This window comes from Geotrypetes seraphini, chromosome 8, assembly GCF_902459505.1.
Source record: "Geotrypetes seraphini chromosome 8, aGeoSer1.1, whole genome shotgun sequence".
Lineage (NCBI taxonomy): Eukaryota > Metazoa > Chordata > Amphibia > Gymnophiona > Dermophiidae > Geotrypetes > Geotrypetes seraphini.
This window is the reverse complement of record NC_047091.1, coordinates 142,944,843-142,966,940: the sequence shown is the minus strand read 5'-3', so window position 1 is coordinate 142,966,940 and position 22,098 is coordinate 142,944,843. Positions and strand designations below refer to the sequence as shown.

The window sequence follows — 22,098 nt, the reverse complement described above, 5'->3', positions numbered from 1 at the left end:
TTATGGACACAGCCAGACAACATCTTAGCACAGGAAAAAAAATGCTTCTCATACAACTGGACCTGACTGCAGCATTTGACCTAGTTGATCAGAACTTCAAAGTTGATCCTTCTTCAAATCTTGGATGCACTAGGTATCGCAGATAAAGTATATTCTTGGTTTGAAGGCTTCCTAAAATCCAGAACCTACAGAGTAAAATCAAACAAAGAAAAATCAGATCCTTGGTCAAACCCTTGCGGCATACCACAGGGATCCCCACTATCCCCTACTCTCTTCAACCTCTCTCGGAGCATACCTGGCATAACCACCTATAGTTATGCGGATATCACCATCCTCATACCATATGATCATCCAGAGACCACCATGACAAACATACTACATCGAACACTAAAAATAGTTACGACCTGGATGAAAGAACATAAACTGAAACTCAACCCAGATAAAACTAAATTCATCCTCCTCAAAAATGACAAAGTCCCAACTATAACCAATTTAGAACTTAACTCAATCAACTATCCAATCCAAACCACCATAAAACTACTAGGAATGACAATAGACAGATGCTGTACTATGCAACCGCAAATAAATAAAACCATACAGAAATCTTTCGCAATAATGAGAAATCTGAGACAAGTCTGGAAATTCTTTGAAAGAATATAATTCCAGTTTATAGTGCAATCCCTAATCCTAGGATTGCTAGACTATTGCAACATCCTCTACCTCCCCTGCCACGATGACCAAGCAACTACAAACAATCCAAAATACTGCTCTGAGACTCATCTACTCATTGAGGAAACATGATCATATCACAGAGGCTTACATCAACTCACACTGGCTACCAATCCAAGAAAGAATACTATTTAAATTCTACTTCATGATATTCAAAACCCTAAACGGAAACAGCCCAGCCTACCTAAACAATCGCCTCATCCAAGCAACCTCAACCAGACATAGAAAAACGCACTCCCCATTCACACCTCCCCCGATCAAGGAAGTAAAACGGACAAAACAATACGATGGCCTCCTAGCCACTCGAGCTGCAAAACTAGATAACCAAATCTCCAACCTACTGTTAACCACCCCAGACTACAAGATTTTCAGAAAAGAAATAAAAACTATACTCTTCAAGAAATTCCTGAAACAGTCCTAACCTCACTTACTCTTAACAACTCTTACTCTTTACAAAACTTACTCTTAACAACTCTAGAAATGACAATTGTTCTTCCATTGTAACCCCCATTTTATATCTTTTGTAATCCGCCTTGAACCGCAAGGTAATAGCGGAATAGAAATCTCTAATGTAATGTAATGTAGTTTGAAACCTTGACTGTCAGTGAATGCTGCTGTGGCAGCCTACTTAGTGGCTCTTTATGCCATTCTACATCATGTAGCTCGGGAGGAGTGCCTTCAGAATCTCCTTCCCAGCTGTTGCAGGTAGGAGTGGACTGTGTGGTGGATGCTCTGTGTGATCTGCTGAGGGTAGTGGGCAATGTCTCAACTTATTCTTTGCATGCAGAATTTTGTGGATCAGACATTGGGCTGGGGATTCCACATCCAAAGCCACTTTCAGCAGGCTTCCTTTCAGGAGCAATATGCTGTTCGGCCTGGGATTAGACGACGACATGGCTAGCGTCCAGATTTGCATGCCTGGCACCTCCACTATATGCAGATCTCTCTCATGCATATTCATTAGGGCTATCTTTAAAACCTGATTGGCCTGGGGGTCCTCCAGGACAGGGTTGGTAACCACTACTCTAGACCTTACTTTTAAAGCTCTGGTGGTGAAGCAGGGCAGGAACAATCTTGCTAAGCACTGCCCCATGAGAGCCGTGATCAAAAATGGCTGCTGCGATTTCCCACTGCAGTGTCGCAAGTTCACGCGAGTAGGTTTATATTCAAGTATATACAGTAAACCACTTTGATTGTAACTACAGAAATGCAGTATATCAAATCCCATTCCCTTTCCCTTGATGAGTTTGTAATTTCTGTCTCTCCTCTCAGCACCTTACAGAGAGGTTTGAGAGTAATATATTTTATAGTGTCCCCAGCTCATACTAGCTCAAGAAACAGGAACCAGAAGCAAAACTTTACCCTGAATCTTTGTACACAAACCTGATTTTGCTGTACAGATGCTAAATTTCTGTCTTTGGTGGCCCAGTAAGGAAATAATTTGCCTTAGAGGACATGGAAACTTGTTACTAAGCCATAGTAAAATAGTGCTTTATAATTATGTCATTTTACCATGGGGAAATGCACTACAGTAAATTTTTTATCCCAGGACAAGCAGGCAGCATATTCTTGACTGATGGGTGACGGCACCGACGGAGCCCCGGTACGGACACTTTTAGAGTGATTGCACTCTAAGAACTTGGAAAGTTCTAGATGCCGCACCGCGCATGCGCGAGTGCCTTCCCGCCCGACACAGGCGCGCGGTCCCCAGTTTCTTAGTTTCCGCGGAGCTAAGAAGACGCGTTTTTCAAAGGCTGTTGAAATTTTTTTCTACTTGCCTTCCCGCTCGCGTAAACTTTTTTGGCTTAATTTGCCTTTTTTCTTTGTTCATTTTTGTAAAAAAAAAAAAAAAAACTTTCTTTTTTTTCTTCAGTTTTGGTTTTTCCCCGGCGGGGCCTTCTGCCACCATCGAGGCCTCGGCCTTCGATTTGGCTGAAGCCGTTTTCACTTTCATGCCCCCTCAGCCAGGGTTTAAAAAGTGCCAGCGGTGTGCTCGGCCTATATCTCTCACGGACCCACACAACTGGTGCCTACAGTGTTTGGGTCCTGAGCATCAGGCTTCCACCTGCACCCGCTGTGCCACCTTAAAAAAACGAACTCTAAAAAATCGCCAGATACAACAGCGATTACTGTTCGGTGCCGAGATGTCCGACCCCGTTCCATCGACACCGGCCTCGGCACCTACTCAATCGGCACCTTCATCTTCGGCGCCGCGTGACACCGCATCGGCATCCCAGCACTCAGGTAAGCCGGCTAAGAAGCCTTCCCCGCTGGAGCGTCCTCCGGTCTCGAGTGCAGCGAGCCCAATCCTGCCGACCGTGAGGCGCCAGCGGAAGCGCTCCGCCCCTATAGAGGTGAGTCCCTCGACATCGGGCTCCTCATCTCCGGGGTGTAGAGCGGCACCGCAGGTACCGCAGAAGAAAAAGGCGGTACCGGTGCCCTCCCTTGATGATCGCATTGCGGCCATCTTACAGTTACAGCTGAAGGAGCAGCTCCAACAACTCCTTCCAGCTATCCTGACACCGAACCTTCCGGTGCCGGTCTCGTCTGAGCCGTCGGTACCGAGAGTGGAACGACCTATTCTGTCTACTTCCTCTCTTTCGGTACCGTTACACTCGACCTCATCGGTGTCGATGCCAATTCTTGCACTGGAGCCGACAACTCAACACCAGTCGGTACAGACTTCGGCTCCGATGCAACCGGTAACATCTCCCGGTACCGCTTCGATGAGGTCGGGTAAGTCGGTACGCAAGTCCCGACACCTGGAACCATCCACCCCTGAGTCTCGGGATCGTACTTCCCATATTCGAGACCCTGATCTGTGGGGTGATTCCGAAGAGCCTTTTCTTTCAGAAGGTGAGTGTTCTTCGGGGGAGGATGAGCCTGATATTCCTGATCCATCCTCCAAACATGATTCCACGTCTTTTTCAGCATTTTTAAAAGATATGTGTGAATCTCTCTCTATTCCTTTGGAGGCTGAGTCTAAAAAGTCTAAGGCCTTTTTAGATGCTCTTGATTTTGACCAGCCTCCAAAGGAATTTCTGAAACTCCCTCTTCATGACATCTTGAGGGAGACATTTTACAAAAATTTAGAGACTCCTCTCACTGTCCCTCGAGCTCCCCGTAAATTGGATTCCCTATATAAAGTTATCCCCATCCCAGGTTTCGATAAACCCCAGCTTCCTCATGAGTCTCTCCTCGTGGAATCCACATTGAAAAAGTCCTCAGGGGCTAGTGTGTATGCTTCTGTCCCTCCTGGTAGAGAAGGCAAAGCCATGGACAAATTTGGTAAGCGTCTCTATCAGAATGCGATGTTAGCCAATCGATCTGGCAACTAAGCTTTCCATTTTTCTTTTTATTTAAAGCATCTCCTTACCACCATGGCTTCCTTTGAGCAGTACCTTCCTGAGAGGAAACGGTCGGCTTTTCACCAATGCTCTTCTTCTCTTTTTCAGCTCAGAAAATTTATGGTAAGATCTATATATGACACCTTTGAACTTACCTCTAGAGCAACGGCCATGTCTGTGGCCATGCGCCGCTTAGCCTGGTTAAGGGTGTCCGAACTGGATGTTAACCATCAAGACCGGTTAGCAAATGCACCTTGCTTAGGGGATGAGCTGTTTGGAGATTCCATGGACTCAACGACCCAAAAGCTCTCTGCTCATGAAACACGCTGGGATACCCTTCTTAAAACCAAGAAGAAGGCTCCGCCAGCACGTCCTTTCAGACAACAATCCACTTACCAACGCCGTTATGTGGCTCGTCGCTTACAGTCTGCTCCTCAACAACCTAGGAGGCAGCGTCAACAACAGAGGCAAACTCCTAGACAGCAACAGCAGCAACCTGTCAAGCAGCCTCCACAACAAAAACCGACTCAGCCCTTTTGACTTCATTCTCCAGGGCATAGCCAGCATCCAACCTTCACATCTCCTGCCTCAACCTATAGGAGGGCGTCTATCTCTTTTCCTCAGCCGGTGGAAAGTAATCACTTCGGACCAATGGGTCCTCAACATCATCCACCACGGCTACTCTCTCAACTTTCAAACCCTCCCGGGCACAAGTCCACCTACTCCCCAATCTTCCCTCCTCCTTCAGGAGGTTCAATCCCTCCTCCTTCTGAACGCCATAGAGGAAGTTCCTCCGGATCAAAAGGGGCAGGGATTCTACTCCCGTTATTTCCTAGTTCCCAAAAAAACAGGAGATCTCAGACCTATCCTAGATCTTCGCGATCTCAACAAATGCTTAGTCAAAGAGAAGTTCAAGATGCTCTCCTTAGCAACTCTTTACCCTCTTCTCAATCAAGACAACTGGCTATGTTCCCTCGATCTCAAAGAAGCATACACTCACATACCGATCAATCTGGCCTCCAGACAGTACCTACGTTTCATGATCAATCATTGTCATTACCAGTACAAAGTACTACCTTTCGGCCTAGCCTCCTCTCCAAGAGTGTTCACCAAATGTCTAATTGTGGTAGCGGCTTTTCTACGTTCCCACCACCTTCAGGTGTTTCCTTACCTGGACGATTGGTTGATAAAGGCAAATTCATCTCAGACAGTTCTTCAGGCCACCAACCAGACCATCTTATTTCTGCGTCTGCTGGGATTCGAGATCAATCTACCCAAGTCTCATCTTATCCCCACGCAGAGACTTCAATTCATTGGAGCAGTCTTAGACACAATCCTCATGAGAGCGTTTCTGCCATCCAACCGTCTTCAAACGCTTCAATCTCTATGTCAGCAGGTGCTTCCACAACGTTCCATCTCTGCAAAGCAAATGATGATACTCTTGGGTCACATGGCCTCCACAGTCCATGTCACACCACTTGCCCGTCTGCATCTGCGCACTCCTCAATGGACCCTGGCTACTCAGTGGTCCCAAGCGATGGATCCTTGCTCACGTCACATATCTGTGACATCATCTCTTCGTCAGTCTCTACAATGGTGGTTGATATCCTCAAATCTCTCCAGAGGTCTTCTGTTCCATCTACCTCCTCATCAACTTGTCATCACCACCGACGCTTCCCCTTATGCTTGGGGAGCTCACTTGAACGAGTTCCAAACTCAAGGTCTTTGGACAGCCCAGGAAAAGAAGCATCACATCAATTTCCTGGAACTCAGAGCGATGTTTTATGCCCTCAAGGCCTTCCAACATCTTCTATTTCCTCAAGTTCTCCTGCTATGCACAGACAATCAAGTTGCGATGTACTACATCAACAAGCAGGGTGGGACGGGCTCTCGCCTCTTGTGCCAGGAAGCCCAGAAGATCTGGACTTGGGCCATAAATCATCATCTATTCCTGAAAGCTATCTACATTCAGGGAGCACAGAATTCCTTGGCGGACAAGCTCAGCAGAGTTCTCCAGCCTCACGAGTGGACACTCGATCCTCTCACTCTGCAGTCCATCTTCACTCAGTGGGGCACTCCTCAGATAGACCTCTTTACAGCTCCTCACAATCACCAGCTGCCCCTATTCTGCTCCAGACTCTACTCTCCTCACCGTCTGGCAGCGGATGCATTTCTCCTCGACTGGTCCAATCTGTTTCTGTATGCTTTCCCTCCTCTGCCTCTCATGTTGAGAACCTTGTTCAAGCTCAAGAGGGAACGAGCCACCATGATTCTGATTGCTCCGAGGTGGCCCAGGCAACATTGGTTCTCCCTTCTACTTCAACTCAGTTCCAGGGAACCTTTTCTTCTTCCACTGTTTCCTTCTCTGCTTACACAGCAGCAGGAGAACCTTCTACATCCCAACCTCCAGTCTCTGCACCTGACAGCTTGGTATCTCTCGGGCTGACTTCTCATGATACACTTTTGTCTCAGCCTGTTCGTTCCATTCTGGATGCCTCCAGGAAACCTACCACTCTGCAATGCTACCATCAGAAGTGGACACGTTTTTCTTCCTGGTGTCTCCTCCATCATCATGATCCCACTTCCCTTGCAGTGGAGACCTTGTTGGATTATCTCCTTTCTTTGTCTGACTCTGGCCTCAAGTCTTCTTCAGTCAGAGTCCACTTAAGTGCTATTGCGGCGTTTCATGAGCCAGTCCATGGAAAACTCCTCTCAGCTCTTCCCTTGGTGTCCAGGTTCATGCGGGGTCTTTTTAATGTGAAACCACCTCTTAAAGCCCCTCCTGTTATCTGGGATCTTAATGTAGTTCTTTCCGCCTTAATGAAGCCTCCATTTGAACCTTTGGCTACCGCTTCTTTCAAGTTTCTCACTTGGAAGGTACTTTTCCTTATTGCTCTTACCTCTGCCAGGAGGGTCAGTGAGCTACATGCACTAGTTGCAGATCCACCTTTTACTGTCTTTCATCATGACAAGGTGGTTCTGCGCACACATCCAAAGTTTCTCCCTAAGGTTGTCTCTGAATTTCATCTCAACCAATCCATTGTTCTGCCTGTCTTCTTTCCGAAACCTCACTCGCATTCTGGAGAACAGGCTCTGCATACTTTGGACTGTAAACGGGCTCTGGCTTACTATTTAGACCGTACTAAGCCCCACAGATCATCTCCCCAACTCTTTTTGTCCTTTGATCCGAATAAATTGGGACGTCCTGTTTCTAAACGTACGTTGTCTAATTGGCTGGCAGCGTGCATTTCATTCTGTTATGCTCAGACCGGACTGACACTGGAAGGTTCTGTCACGGCCCATAGAGTCCGAGCTATGGCAGCATCTGTAGCTTTCCTCCGGTCCACTCCTATTGAGGAAATCTGCAAAGCTGCCACTTGGTCCTCAGTTCATACTTTTGCATCTCATTATTGTCTGGATGCATTCTCCAGACGGGATGGACACTTCGGCCAATCTGTTTTGCAAAATTTGTTTTCCTAATGGCCAACCTTCCCTCCATCCCTCTTTTTGTTAGCTTGGAGGTCACCCATCAGTCAAGAATATGCTGCCTGCTTGTCCTGGGATAAAGCACAGTTACTTACCGTAACAGGTGTTATCCAGGGACAGCAGGCAGATATTCTTGCATCCCTCCCACCTCCCCGGGTTGGCTTCTTAGCTGGCTTATCATAACTGGGGACCGCGCGCCTGTGTCGGGCGGGAAGGCACTCGCGCATGCGCGGTGCGGCATCTAGAACTTTCCAAGTTCTTAGAGTGCAATCACTCTAAAAGTGTCCGTACCGGGGCTCCGTCGGTGCCGTCACCCATCAGTCAAGAATATCTGCCTGCTGTCCCTGGATAACACCTGTTACGGTAAGTAACTGTGCTATTTTTGCAGTGCTGCAACCAGAAATGCTGCATCTTCCCATTTGTAGAAATGCAAAGATAGTGGGCCCAAATTTGGCCCTGTGTCTTCTAAAAGCCCAGGCTGGCACTTCTTTGTTTGGTACTCTGACTCCTAGAGGTAAAAATGAGAGACTACCACTAGGAGCTCTGAGGCTAACATTTTACACAGAGAACCGCTAGGACAGGAGCACCTGTCCTGTTATTCCTGCTCCCACCCATTTGCCCATCAAAGAGATCCCAGTAGTTGGGCCTTGAAAGGAGCATAGGGCTTGATATTGGTGGCCCAGTCGTGAGGCGATGTGTTAAATCTTACATTTCAAAGAAAAACAAGGTGTGTTACCCATTTTGATTTATATATAGCTGCTTTAACATATTAATTGCCCTTTAATGTGTGCAATTGTCATAACACAGCTTAATAAATAGGACTTGTGAATTTATGTCCTTGATATAGAAATGATGGATGTGTGCTTCAAAAGTGGCCTCAAATACAATTTGGATTATGAGGCCACTTGGGCAAGGAAATAACTTGAGCACCTGATTATAACTCATTTTGAATTTGGATCTTACAAAGGCATGTAACTAAAATAGTTTTGGATTTCAGATTTAAAGAAATCTACCTTGGAATGAGGTTTACTGCTAGGCATTTTTCAGAATGCGGCCCATATTCAGCACAACCTTAGGGAGAGGTTTAGATGGCAGGGAGGTAAAGAAAGCAAAATTGTGGCATAGTCGTTTGAGCTACAGCTTTCACACCCTGAGATTGTGGGTTCAAACCCTGCACTACTCCCTGTGACTCTGGGCAGGTCACTTAATTCTCCACTGCCCCAGGTACATTAGATAGATTGTGAGCCCACCGAACAGATAGGGAAAATGCTTGAAGTACCTGTGTGTAAACCACTTTGAGTGTAGTTGTAGAAAGACAGTATAAAAGTCCCAATCCCTGTCCCTTATTCACTGTAAGGGACAATTACCAGGGAAATATGTGGTCTCTAATTTCTCTAGCATGTCTTATTTTCCTTATGTACAGAGAGAACCTAATATGTCTGGCACAGAATACATTTATTCTGAAAAATACCTGAAAACTTGACACATGATCTTGCTTCATAAATGTCTTGTATTTATCCTTTTGAAAGAATCATGATAACAGTAGGAACCAGAGAGAAGGGAGTAAGTGGAGAAGACTCTCCACTTAAGTAATGCAGAGAAACCAGCCATAAACTTGCATATATGTCATGCTGGCATACGCATGTTTAAGAGGAATGTTACTCTTTTATGAAGTTGTCGTTTGCTGGCAAATGTTAAATAACCATTAACCTTTAATAAAGCAGGAAAAAAGGATTTCTTTCCTTCTGAAAATGTTGATATTAAATTTCTATGTTGAGTTGTTATCAATTTGTAAAGTACTGCAAGCCTGTTCTTTTGTGTAATGTAATGTAATTTGTTTCTTATATACCTGATATGGTGATGCTTTCTATGTGGTCTAATGTCAAATTGGCATCTGCATAATCCTCTACTTTTGTTAATGATAATTGCACTAGACTTGTATAATTATAGGAAATGCTCTAATTGTGCCTTGTACAGGAGCTTCTGTTGTTGCTTCTATGAAACATTACTATCTCTTGGGGCATTTAATTCAGAACAGTTGTATGGCCTCAGAGTAAAGGTAATATGATAGAAAATATTTTTTATTTCACTTTTCTCATTGTGAACCAGCTACCTCAAATACAATAATGTATTTAGCTCAAATGTGTTTGTGTGTATTTCACAATTAATTTTAATTAACACTACCTGAGTAAAACTGTTAGGGACACAGCTGAAGCAGGCATAAAAGACCCATCTTCACCCATCTGCCCAGTTATTGTCTGAACTACAGAGATGTAACCCAGTGGCCAGCCCTAGATGCATGGACATTTATGGAATATCAATAGTGCTGAATACTTTAATCCATCAATTGAAAGGCTCAACACATATGCATTTCAGTCCTAAGGCCTGCATCAGGAGTCTACAAATCAAACATCATATCCAATCAAAACATACATAAAATATATATATACTGCGCTGTTCACGGCAGAAAGTGGTTATGAACAACTTGAAAAATTGAAGGTAGGCAAAGCCATGGGACCGGACAGCATCATCCCAGGATATTGAGGGAGCTCAGAGAGGTTTTGTTAGGTCCTCAAAAAGATTTAATAATTCCTTAGATATGGGAAAAGTTCTGCAGGATTAGAAAAGAGCATATGTGGTCCCTCTTCAAAAAGTGGTCACAAAGATGAAGTGGGAAACTACAGGCCAGTAAGCCTCACTTCGGTTGTTGGAAAAATAATGGAAGTGTTGCTAAAAGAAAGGTTAGTGAATTTTCTAGAATCCAATGGGTTACAAGATCTGAGGCAACATGGCTTTACTAAAAGTAAATTGTGTCAAACAAACCTGAATGAATTCTTTGACTGGGTGACCAAAGTTGTAAACTGGATTAGAAACTGGTTGACAGAAGCCAGAAGGTGGTGGTTAATGGAATTCGCTTGGAGGAAGAAAAGGTAAGTAGTGGAGTGCCGCAAGTATCAGTGTTGGGTCCATTTCTGTTCAATATATTTGTTAGTGATGTTGCTAAAGGGTTAGAAAGTAAGGTTTGCCTTTTTTGTGGATGATACCAAAATTTGTAACAGAGTGGAAAACGTGAAAAAGTATTGTCATTATGTGACTGGGTCGCGCGGTATTACCCATCACACATCTACCCCCAAGGCATCTCTGGTCTTCCATTGACCTTTTCTAAAACACAACACATACAGGGTTAAAACAGTTCTAAACTCTTTATTCACTCTTGAACAGGTCTTTACCCAAACCCCACCGGACGCCATATATCTTCCTGGTCCTCTCCCGACCTTAATTGGCCCTCCAAGTCTTCCAGCAGCAATTAATAATAATAATAATAATAACTTTATTCTTATATACCGCCAACAATCTTGCGACTTCTAGGCGGTTTACAGTAAAGAGAAATTGTACAGACGGCAACTTAACAGAATATTGCAGTGTACATCTGATAGTAACAGCATTAATGATAATAACAACAGTTTATGTACTGTAGGGTCGTGAAGTACCTTGCGGTTTGCACAGGGTTGGAAGTTAGTGATTGGGGTTAACAGTTTACAAGAACAGATTTGGGGAGTGATTACGAAGGGGGTTATTGTCCTTGTTCGTTGCCTAGGTATTTTGTGAACAGGTATGTTTTCAGGTGTTTCCTGAATTCTCCATAGTTGTTTGTGTGTGTAATTAGTTTATCTAAGTCTTTGCCCCATAAGGCTGCTTGATAGGATAGAAGTTGTTGATGGTATCTCTTATATTTGCATCCTCTGGCTGGTGGGGAGATGAATTTCAGGTGTATTCTTCTCTCATGTCTGTTGGTTGGGTATGAGAAGAGGTCTGTTATGTATTTAGGGGCTAGACCTGATAGTACTTTGAAGCATAGACATCCCAGCTTGAACTTCGTACGTGCCTCCATTGGTAGCCAGTGCAGGAGTCGGTAGGAAGGGGTTATATGATCGGACTTCTTCAGCCCGAAAATCAGCCTGACTGCTGCATTTTGTATCAGTTGTAGTCTCTGCATTTGCTTCTGGGAAATTGCCAGGTGGGTGATGTTACAATAATCAAGGTGGCTTAATATTAGGGATTGTACCAGTAGTCTGAATGCTGAAGCGTCGAAGTATGCTCTTATGGACCTAAGTTTCCAGAGAGTGAAGAACCCTTTTTTGACTAGGGAGTCCACATGGTCTTTCATAGTTAGACCTTGGTCTAGTATTACCCCCAGAACCTTCATTGTTGGTTGAATGGGGTAGTTAAGATTGTTTATGCGTAGTGATTTTGTCGTGATATTTGAGAGTGGCGAGGCTATAAAGAATTTAGTTTTATCTGAATTGAGTTTCAGTTTAAATTCTGAGGTCCATTGTTCCATCAGGTTTAGTGCTTGTGTTGCTGTGGGGGTGATTTCGGAGGGAGACGTATTGAATGGGATAATGATTGTGAAGTCATCCGCGTAGCTGAATACTTTTATACCCTGTTGGGCCAGCTGCATGCCTAGTGAAGATATATAGACGTTGAAGAGTAGTGGGGATAGAGGGGACCCCTGTGGAACACCTGATGGGTTTCTCCATGTTTTAGAGAGGCTGCAGTTGAAGCGTACTTGATAGGTGCGGGATGTGAGGAATCCTCGGAACCAGTCAAGTACTTCACCTCCGATGCCAATTGCGTCTAGACATTGTAGCAATTTTTTGTGATCCACCAGGTCAAAGGCCGAGCTCATGTCAAATTGCATGATTAAGGCATTATGTCCCTTGCTGAGTAAGTTGCGTGAGTATTCTAGGGTTGCTGCGATCACCGTCTCTGTGCTAAACAGAGGTCTGAAGCCAGACTGGGTTTCATGTAATAGCGAGAACTGATCAAGGTAGTCCATCAATTGGGTGTGTACTAAACCTTCCATTCAATTAGTGCCATCATCGTCTCTCCGTCAGTCCCTTCGTTGGTTGCTCACCTGATCTTTTGGCCAATATTCTCTCAAGTCTGTCAGGCTGCTTATTCTGGTCTCCTCTGGCAGCTTCCAGTGCCATCATCAGTCCCTCCGCCAGTCGCCACCAGTCTCTCCTCTGGTTGCTTACCAGACCCCCCTAAGCCTTGGACCGTTACTCTCCTGGCTGCCTCTTATAGTACTACCGCTGGTCCCTATGTTCCCTGGCCTCTTAGGTCTTCCACTCCCTGGAACTTCGGTCATCAAACCTCCAAACTCTACAGGGTCTTCCGGGCCTCCAGTCTCAGGCTTCTTATTCTGGATGCACTCACTGAGGAAACTCCAAGCCCCTCAGTTGTCTTCTCCCAGAAGCCCATCCTAAGAACTCCTTTTCAGCCAGTCTCTCCCTGCAGTTCTTTCTGAGGGCATCCTTCCAGCTCTTCTGCTCCCTGTGAGGACTCTCCTGTCTCTCACACCACCACTGGGCCCTCTGCCGGTCATCAACCTTGGGGTACCATCCCTGGTTACCCCCAAGGTCTACCGGACAGGCCGGTCTAACAGGTTTACCAAGGATTAGGCCAGAGGCCACCATTCCTCCCCTCAAGGGTCTCATGGCTCCCAAAGGAGCTTCTTGCCTTCTGAGCTCTGTGCTGGAAGCTGTTATTTTCAGCACCACAATCCACTCGGGGTGAGTAGACAGCTCAGGCTCCCTCCACTGGCCAGTGACAGGTACTCCATCCACCCTGCAAAAGTTAGAAGAATGGTCTAATGTTTGGCAACTAAAATTCAGTGCTAAAAAGTGCACAATGATGCACTTGGGGAGTAGAAATCCAAGGAAACCATATGTGCTGAGAGGTGAGAGGCTGATATGCACAAATGGGGAGAGGGACCTTGGGGTGATAGTGTCTGAGGATCTGAAGGCAATGAAACAGTGCAACAAAGCAGTGGCTGTAGCCAGAAGGATGCCGGGCTGTATAGAAAGAGGCATCAGCTAGATCCAAAAGCTTACTGTAGCTGGGGGAGAGCACTGACACACAGGATCAGTCTAGGACTTCACCAAGAAGTGTGGCTGTATTCCCCTGCTGTCTGTGGAGAGCCCCCATTACAGGTAAGCAACTTTGCTTTCTGAACCTGAGTTGCTCATCCTTTGAGGTTCCTTTCTAGATGTCTGATGTCAATCAGAAATCCTCAGTTCTTTATTGAGCATAAATTGTAAATGAAAACAGAATACTACAAGCAAGCCTTCTATTTTAGAGGCTATTTCAATTCAGAAGCAAAAAATCTATTGTAGGTTAATGTTCAGCTTTAAAGCTCCTCTGCAGGAGGTTGATTTTAGCTTCTGAGTAAACCAGTATATTTACATTTTCCATGATTATATAAAAGAGAGATACACTTCTCCACATTCTCATGTCATTCCAATTATCACACCTGTTTTATAGAACCTTCCAAAGACCAGATCAAATGCAGTATTTTCTGGCTTGCATACTTAGGGGGGGGTCATCTAATACAGTCTTTGTCAGGATGGCAATAGCTTATGTGAGAGAGAACTAGACACACAGTTGTTAGCAATTTAATTTTCAGTTAGCATTCAGAATATTATTTTTTATGTGTTATAAGCAACAGGATGCAGAAGAAATGGTCAGTTTTGGCTTCTGAAAGCTATTTGCCTGGTAATGTTGGAACCAAAGTGAGAAAAGCTTTATGACACTGTGTTGGAACTGTGTTGCATTTCAATCAGTCTGGCTTGCAGAATAATACTACTAATAACATCTTCCAAGCTTTGTCTACAAAATCTGGGTCAAATGGTCTTACTAATTTGTGTTGCACAGAAAGTCAATTATTTTCTTGGGCTTATTTTTGAGGGGTGAGCACAAGCTTTCAAATAACTAGTGCTGAAAATCTGCTCTTCAGTATTCAGTTTGTAAAGGTTCACATTTCTCTGTTGCCCCTTTATTCTCTCTTCAGATACATAAATAGTTCTGAGCTCTGTTTCATAATTACTTTGCTCTGGTATTATACTTCAATTTGTTCTATGAGTAGCCCAGATTGTGTAGCATTTTTTTGGTACATACAGAGACTGAAATTGAATTTTTTTTTTAATACTCAGTTTGTAGTCAAAGGAAATACACTGGTATTTATGTATGCCTATGAGCCAATTTGAGTCCTGATTACCACTGGCGATAGTCCAGAGAACTGATGCATTGCTCAAGTCCCTTCAGAAGATTTCTCTGCTGCAAAACCAGATAACATATCTAATGTTTTTTTTACCTTTCTTTTAGGATCTCATGGCCAAAGTCCGAGCCATGCTTGCAGCTTCCAAAAATATGCAGACCAGTGCCTCATGAGTTCAGCACTAAGCACTGAAGGACTTGCATGAAAAGAAGTCACTTCTTCATGGCTGTAAACTCCAGAGCATGGCTCACTTGGAACATGTACCTTTATCAGAGATAAAAAAGATAGTACCTACCTTCCCCCTCCTCCCATACACCCAGCATTTTGGAACAAATAACACTTTTCAGGCCTGGATTTCTCTGGAGCATGTTCAGTCTTTGTAAATTAATTTCTCATATTTTGCAATGTTTCTCTGTATATTTGTAAATATTATGTTTCTGCTTAGCAATACCACAAAATAAAGTGACAGAAAAAGAAACTTTGCACTAGCTAGTAATGTTTATGGCCTTTTTTATTTTTAACTCTTTTATTTTGCCATGTGTTCAAAATGATCTTTTTTTGAAAAGTAGACAGCCATCTGAAGTTTCCAAAAGCTGCCATATGTGTGGCTTTGATTTTGTACAAACAGTGTGATCATCTAAAGCAATGTCTAAATAATAAACATAATAAAGATAAGATCTGGCACTCGCATACTTCCTCTGGGAATAGATCCTGCACACATTGAGTTGACAGTTCTTTAAGAAGCAGGATGGATTTTCCCCACAAATGAGCGATGTCATCTGGTGGTACTAACACGGGCTCTCTAAGCTCAGTGAAACCTAGAAGATTCCATTGAACATCTGTGTACCTCTCCATGCTACTGCTTTACCTGGTACCTCAGTCTTTATGCTGATGCTTGGATGCACTTTTGGCTTTTTTTTCATTCTACTTGGGGGGTTTTCAAATAGACCTTTCCCAAACTAGGTTAAAAAGTGCAACTATGGTCAAAACATGCTTCAGACATGAAGAGTGCCACACTTGACATAAAGAGCTGTCAGCTACAGCAAGAAAGAACATTATATTAGGAAGAATTTATTAAAATCTACACATACTATACAGAAATAACAAACTTTCTTCAGAAGAGCTACTCCAATTTCAGAGATTTTCAAAAACCTTTGTTTTCACCTTTTACAGGATAGTGACAGATCAGTCATTTACTACCATGCCAGAGAAAATTGACTCAAAAGAAAATAAGCCACCCACATCTCAATCTCAGGAGATTCTTTACCACCTTTGTCATGTTTGCTCCCACAGTGGGTCTGTCATCTACTTCTGATGTTTTATTCAACCTTTGTTAGAAAGCTGGCTAAAGAAATGCTTTTGTGATACAAGATGAGGAGCCCAGATCAGGTGTGTTTGACCTCCACTTTACTGATCTACTGAAAAAGACAATAGCTGCTGCAGAGCAACTACAAATGAGAAAATATCTAATATCTTCTTTGTCAGTAGCAAGAAAACTACATATCAAGCGTTTAAAATTCAAGCATCACCTATGTTAATGCAGTACTGTTACAATACTAGTCTAGAGTGGTAGTTAGCCCTTAAAAAGCAAAACAGTCAAAAATTAATTCATTCATCCAATTAGGAAAAGACTGTCCGAAACTGGATTAAATAGAAAGATTTTCCAGGGAGCTATGTTTAACTCAAGATTAGCTGTCTTATCAATTAAAAATGGTGCAGTACATGCACTGGTGCATTCAGGACTTATGTCTTTTCAGAACACCTGCCTTGTGTTAGGTTCCATCAACTCGTGTTTGAGTCCCAGTGACTTCATGAATTACAGATCTAAAAAGAAATGGGTTTTGTGCTAGTCTGGTAGAGTCCTCCCCATGGTTGTTTTTGACGTGTCTGGCCATCTGATTATAGGTCACCTTCTTCACCTGGTTCCTTCTATCTTCCCAAAAATAAGGTCCTTATCCAGTAATCTCTCTCTCCTGTCAATGTGACCAAAATAAGGCAGTTGTAGCTTCATTATTTGGGCTTTTAGGACATATTTTGATCTCTTCCAGAATCAATTTGATAGTTCTGGCGGTCCATGCCATGCATAAAATTCTTCTCCAGCACCAAAGCTCAAATAAGTCAATCTTTCTGTCTTGTTTCCGTAGTGTCCAACTTTCACATCTGTAATTGACTACTGAGAAAATTAGTGCGTGAACAAGTCTGATCTCCATTTGGAGTGTTAATTCGTTTCCTTTGAAGATTGAGCAAGTGCTATTCTGCAGAGTATTTCTTCCTTGCTAGTTGCTCCTTTGTTTACAAAAGAGCCCAGGAGATTGAAATCCTTTACAACTTCTATCACCTTCAAACTCATAATCTTCATCATTTTCTGTGTTCATGATCTTCGTCTTGTTTATATTCTAGTTCTGATTCTATGTTATGGCTTTCAGCTTTGACTTTTCTCAGATATGGCATGTCTTCTTTGCTGCTAGTGATGAGTGTTGTATGATCTGCATAGCGCAGATTGTTTATATTTCAGCCACCAACTTTGAAACTAACATTCTCTTCTTCCAATTTACTTTTCTGAAGATGGCGTCGCCGTAAAGATTGAACAGGTAAGGTGACAAGATGCATCCTTGCCTGACACCACGTTTTATTGTAAACCAGTCAGTGTAGCCAGAGTCAATTCTCACTGTAGCCATATTCAATTCTCACTGTAGCTTCTGGATTTTCATAGAGGCTCTTAAATCAGTTGAATTATGTGTTTGGATATTCCCATTTGCACTAGAGTTTCCACAGTTTATCGTTTATCCACTGTTTTGCCTGACTACCCTATTACAACAAGTCTGCTCAAACCTTCTTTACCTACTGTTAGTACAAGAACAGTCTGATCCACTAATTTCTATTACAAAACAGTATTACACACAAGCTTCTTCTAGGAATAAGTAGAGCATTTATTTACAAGAAAAAGAAAAGATACTTCACTATGGGAGTAAACAGCATCCTGCCTTTCAGAACCGGTAAACCCTTTCAACAGCCTGCAAAGGAGCATGCCATGGGAAAAGCTGAGTGACCCTTCAGCCCACAGCTGAACTTCAAAGATAGCCATGTTGAGAGGATTCCTTTATAACAACATTTGCAAGCCATGTTCACCTTCCCAAACACACTCAGGATTGTACATAATGTTACATATTCCCAGAATATGTAAATGATATATGACTTCAAAATTTGAAGTTACATCTAGGTTAAACAGAATGAATAAACACCAGAGAAAAACAAGTCATAGTATGTGAAAGTTCAAATGCTGGGCAATACAATCAGATGTTCTTTCTGAACTACAAATGCATTAATCACTGATAAGGGTTCAGTTCCCAGCTAACAACCCTCAAGAATGCAGTTCTCAAAAAGCACTACCAAGTCTCACCAGGCTCTTCTGATAAGCGCCCTGCTAGGATTGCAAGTGAAAACAATAGTCAACAGAGAAAAGTCATGAAATTATACAATGTTGTGCTTAGACCTACAGGCCCTGGGTCATTTCAGGCCTGCAAGTGCAAACACTGCAATAAGTCCACACAGTTAAAAGCTTTGCTATCATTGATGAAGCAAAAGTATAGGGGCTTTTGGTATTCTTTGCTCTTCTCCAATATCCATCTAACATTGGCAATAATGTATCTTGTTCCCCAGCCTTTTCTGAAACGGGCCTGAACTTTGGATAATTCTTGCTCAATGTATGATTGTAGCCTTCATTGTATTATTTTCAGCAATATTTTGCTGACATGTGGAAATAATGCAATTCTGCAGTTGTTACAGTCCTTAACGTCACCTTTCTTCCAAATCTGTTAACACAGTTGAGTGAGGGCCATGATAGTACCTTCTGAGCCCCTCTGATTAATTCAATTGGAATACCGTTGATAACAGGTAACTTGTTTTTGATAAAGCTTTAATTGCTGCTATGACTTCTTCTTTTATGTTGAAATGATTTTTATTATTCCAGCAGTAAGAAGCAAATACAAACAGTAGTATCATTCAGGAAATAACATTTTCAACAATATAATCAGTTCCCCTCCCATCCCCCCCTCCCCTCCCCAAGAATCCGTGGCCAGTCCAACAGCTGAGAGTGGGAATAAAATCTTAAAGATTCAAAAGTCTACTGCGAGCACGCAGTGTGAGGTCCTGCCAGAAGTGCTCCCACACATGACAAAATTTGCGACCCGGGCCAAGAGTCAAGTCTCCCACCATGCGTCTCTCCAGTGTTGCGTGCACTATCATTAGGGATCTCCATTGTGCTTATGACGGGGGATCACGGGAGAGCCAGTTGGTGAGGATGGCTTTTTTTCCCATCAAAAGGGCTCTGGAGATAAATGCTGACATTCCCCTGGGTTTGGGCGAGGCTATATTATAAAATCCAAATAACACCCTCAGTTGCGGAAGCCATCACCTTCCCCAAAGCGATGTGGTATATAGGCCAAGATGTCTCCAAAACTGTTGGATTGCGGGGCAGGCCCAAAACATGTGACTCAAAGATGCGTGAGCCTGATTGCATTTCGGGCAAGAATGTGACGCAGTAATCCCCATCCGGGCTGCACGTTCCGGTGGGGTAGGAAACTCTGGTCCTCGAGAGCCATATTCCAGTTGGGTTTTCAGGATTTCCCCAATGAATATGCATGAGATCTATTTGCATGCACTGCTTTCAATGCATATTCATTGGGGAAATCCGGAAAACCTGACTGGATTGGAGGAGAGCGAATGTGGTCCCTATTCATAAAAGTTGTCACAGGGATGAAGCAGGAAACTACAGGCCGGTGAGCCTCACTTCAGTGTTGGAAAAATAATGGAAGTGTTGCTGAAAGAAAGGATATTGTACTTCCTTGAATCTAATGGGTTACAGGATCCGAGGCAACATGGCTTTACAAAAGGTAAATCGTGCCAAATGAACCTGATTGAATTTTTTGATTGGGTGACCAGAGAGCTGGATTGAGGACATATGCTAGATGTAATTTACTTGGATTTCAGCAAAGCCTTTGATACAGTTCCTCATAGGAGGCTGTTGAACAAACTTGAAGGGCTGAAGTTAGGACCCAAAGTGGTGAACTGGGTCAGAAACTGGCTGTCGGACAGACGCCAGAGAGTGATGGTTAATGGAAGTCGCTCGAAGGAAGGAAAGGTGACTAGTGGAGTCCCTCAGGGTTCGGTGCTGGGGCCAATCCTGTTCAATATGTTTGTGAGTGACATTACTGAAGGGTTAGAAGGAAAAGTGTGCCTTTTTACAGATGATACCAAGATTTGTAACGGAGTAGACACCAAAGAGGGAGTGGAAAATATGAAAAAGGATCTGCAAAAGTTAGAGGAATGGTCTAATGCCTGGCAACTAAAATTCAATGCAAAGAAATGCAGAGTAATGCATTTGGGGATTAATAATAGGAAGGAACCTTATATGCTGGGAGGAGAGAAGCTGATATGCACGGACGGGGAGATGGACCTTGGGGTTATAGTGTCTGAAGATCTAAAGGCGAGAAAACAGTGTGACAAGGCAGTGGCTGCTGCCAGAAGGATGCTGGGCTGTATAAAGAGAGGCATAGTCAGTAGAAGGAAGAAGGTGTTGATGCCCCTGTACAGGTCATTGGTAAGGCCCCACTTGGAGTATTGTGTTCAGTTTTGGAGACCGTATCTGGCGAAAGACGTAAGAAGACTTGAGGCGGTCCAGAGGAGAGCGACGAAAATGATAGGAGGCTTGCGCCAGAAGACGTATGAGGAGAGATTGGAAGCCCTGAATATGTATACCCTAGAGGAAAGGAGAGACAGGGGAGATATGATTTAGACGTTCAAATACTTGAAGGGTATGAACATAGAACAAAATCTTTTCCAGAGAAAGGAAAATGGTAAAACCAGAGGACATAATTTGAGGGGTGGTAGATTCAGGGGCAATGTTAGGAAATTCTACTTTACGGAGAGGGTAGTGGATCCCTGAAATGCGCTCCCAAGAGAGGTGGTGGAGAGTAAAACTGTGACTGAGTTCAAAGAAGCGTGGGATGAACACAGAAGATTTAGAATCAGAAAATAATATTAAATATTGAACTAGGCCAGTACTGGGCAGACTTGCACGGTCTGTGTCTGTGTATGGCCATTTGGTGGAGGATGGGCTGGGGAGGGCTTCAATGGCTGGGAGGGTGTAGATGGGCTGGAGTAAGTCTTAATAGAGATTTCGGCAGTTGGAACCCAAGCGCAGTACCGGGTAAAGCTTTGGATTCTTGCCCAGAAATAGCTAAGGAAAAAAAAAATTTTTTTTAAAAAAATAATAATTTTAATTGAATCAGGTTGGGCAGACTGGATGGACCATTCGGATCTTTATCTGCCGTCATCTACTAAGTTACTATGGAATACGGCTCTCAAGGACCGGAGTTCCCTACCCCTATTTTAAACTATCTGATTCTTCTTTGGTATCAGTTCAGTATCCCCAATGTTATCCTCATTACCTTTTTGTATAAATTTTCCATATATTCTTTCCATCTCTTTTTAATGCTTTCTGGATTATTCAGTATCATTCCATTGGCATCTTTAAGCATCCCCAGTCAAGGTTGAAATTTCTGACACAATCTCTTAATATCGTGATACTCTAATCTGGTTTTCCGTTTACATGTTTTCTGACAAATATCCTTGAGATATCGTTCTTTGTCTTGCCAAACTTGACGTTGAAACACTTGGTTCATTTGTGATACTTTTTCTCTATCTGCGAATAATTTTGCTTGTCTTCCTTTTTTCTGCTACTTTTCTGGTTTCTTCTGAGATCCAAGGCAATTTCTTGGCTTTCTTTCTCTTCTGGAGTGTTTGGGGGGGGGGGTGTTACCTTCATCACTACGGTTTTTATGTCATTAATCAAGAAAGACAAACCTGTTTTCTAGTTTTATCCAATAGTCTGTTGGAATATTTGCACTGTCATATTTTGGGAGGTCTCTTCTTGCAAAGTTTTACTTTGATCTTGCATGTCAAAAGCTCATGATAGCTTCCACAATCAGTTCCTGGTTTAGCCCTTGCAGTCCATCTCTGTCCTATGGAGATGTAGTCAATTTGATTTTGATAACATGCCATTGGAAGAGATCCATGTGTACTAGTGATGTTTGTGGTGTTGGAAATGCATATTCATGATTGATGGTTAGGTTTGCAAATGGAGAAAAAGCAGTCAAGATTCCACAAAGACAACATGGAGAAAAACTGAACCAAAAATACAAAGAAAAAAAGAAAGACATACTATACAAAGCAAATAGGAGAAGAATCCCAAGACAAAAAAGCTATTCCAACTACTAAAATAACTCAGACACCAAACCATACCTGACCAATAATGACTCCCCCCGCCCTCAACCACCTTCTTCAAAAATAATCTCAACTATCAGGTCCACCTTCAATGGAACACCTACACATCTGGAAGAGATCACAACCCCCCCCCCCCCCACACACACACACACACACACAAAGAATCTGTTGCAACAGACAGAACCTGGT

The 22,098-nt window shown here is 43.2% G+C and overlaps 1 protein-coding gene across 3 annotated transcripts in view; it reads left to right on the top strand.

The window, feature by feature from the left end:
- Window positions 1-14,828, top strand: part of SFSWAP (splicing factor SWAP) — a 292,952-nt gene extending 278,124 nt beyond the window's left edge. For all 3 annotated transcript variants that reach the window (XM_033954220.1, XM_033954221.1, XM_033954222.1), the window contains one exon: window positions 14,733-14,828. In XM_033954220.1, coding sequence (XP_033810111.1) covers window positions 14,733-14,798 — 66 coding nt within the window. In that variant the 3' untranslated portion in view covers window positions 14,799-14,828. The remainder of the gene's footprint in view (window positions 1-14,732) is intronic.
- The last annotated feature ends 7,270 nt before the right edge of the window (window positions 14,829-22,098 follow it).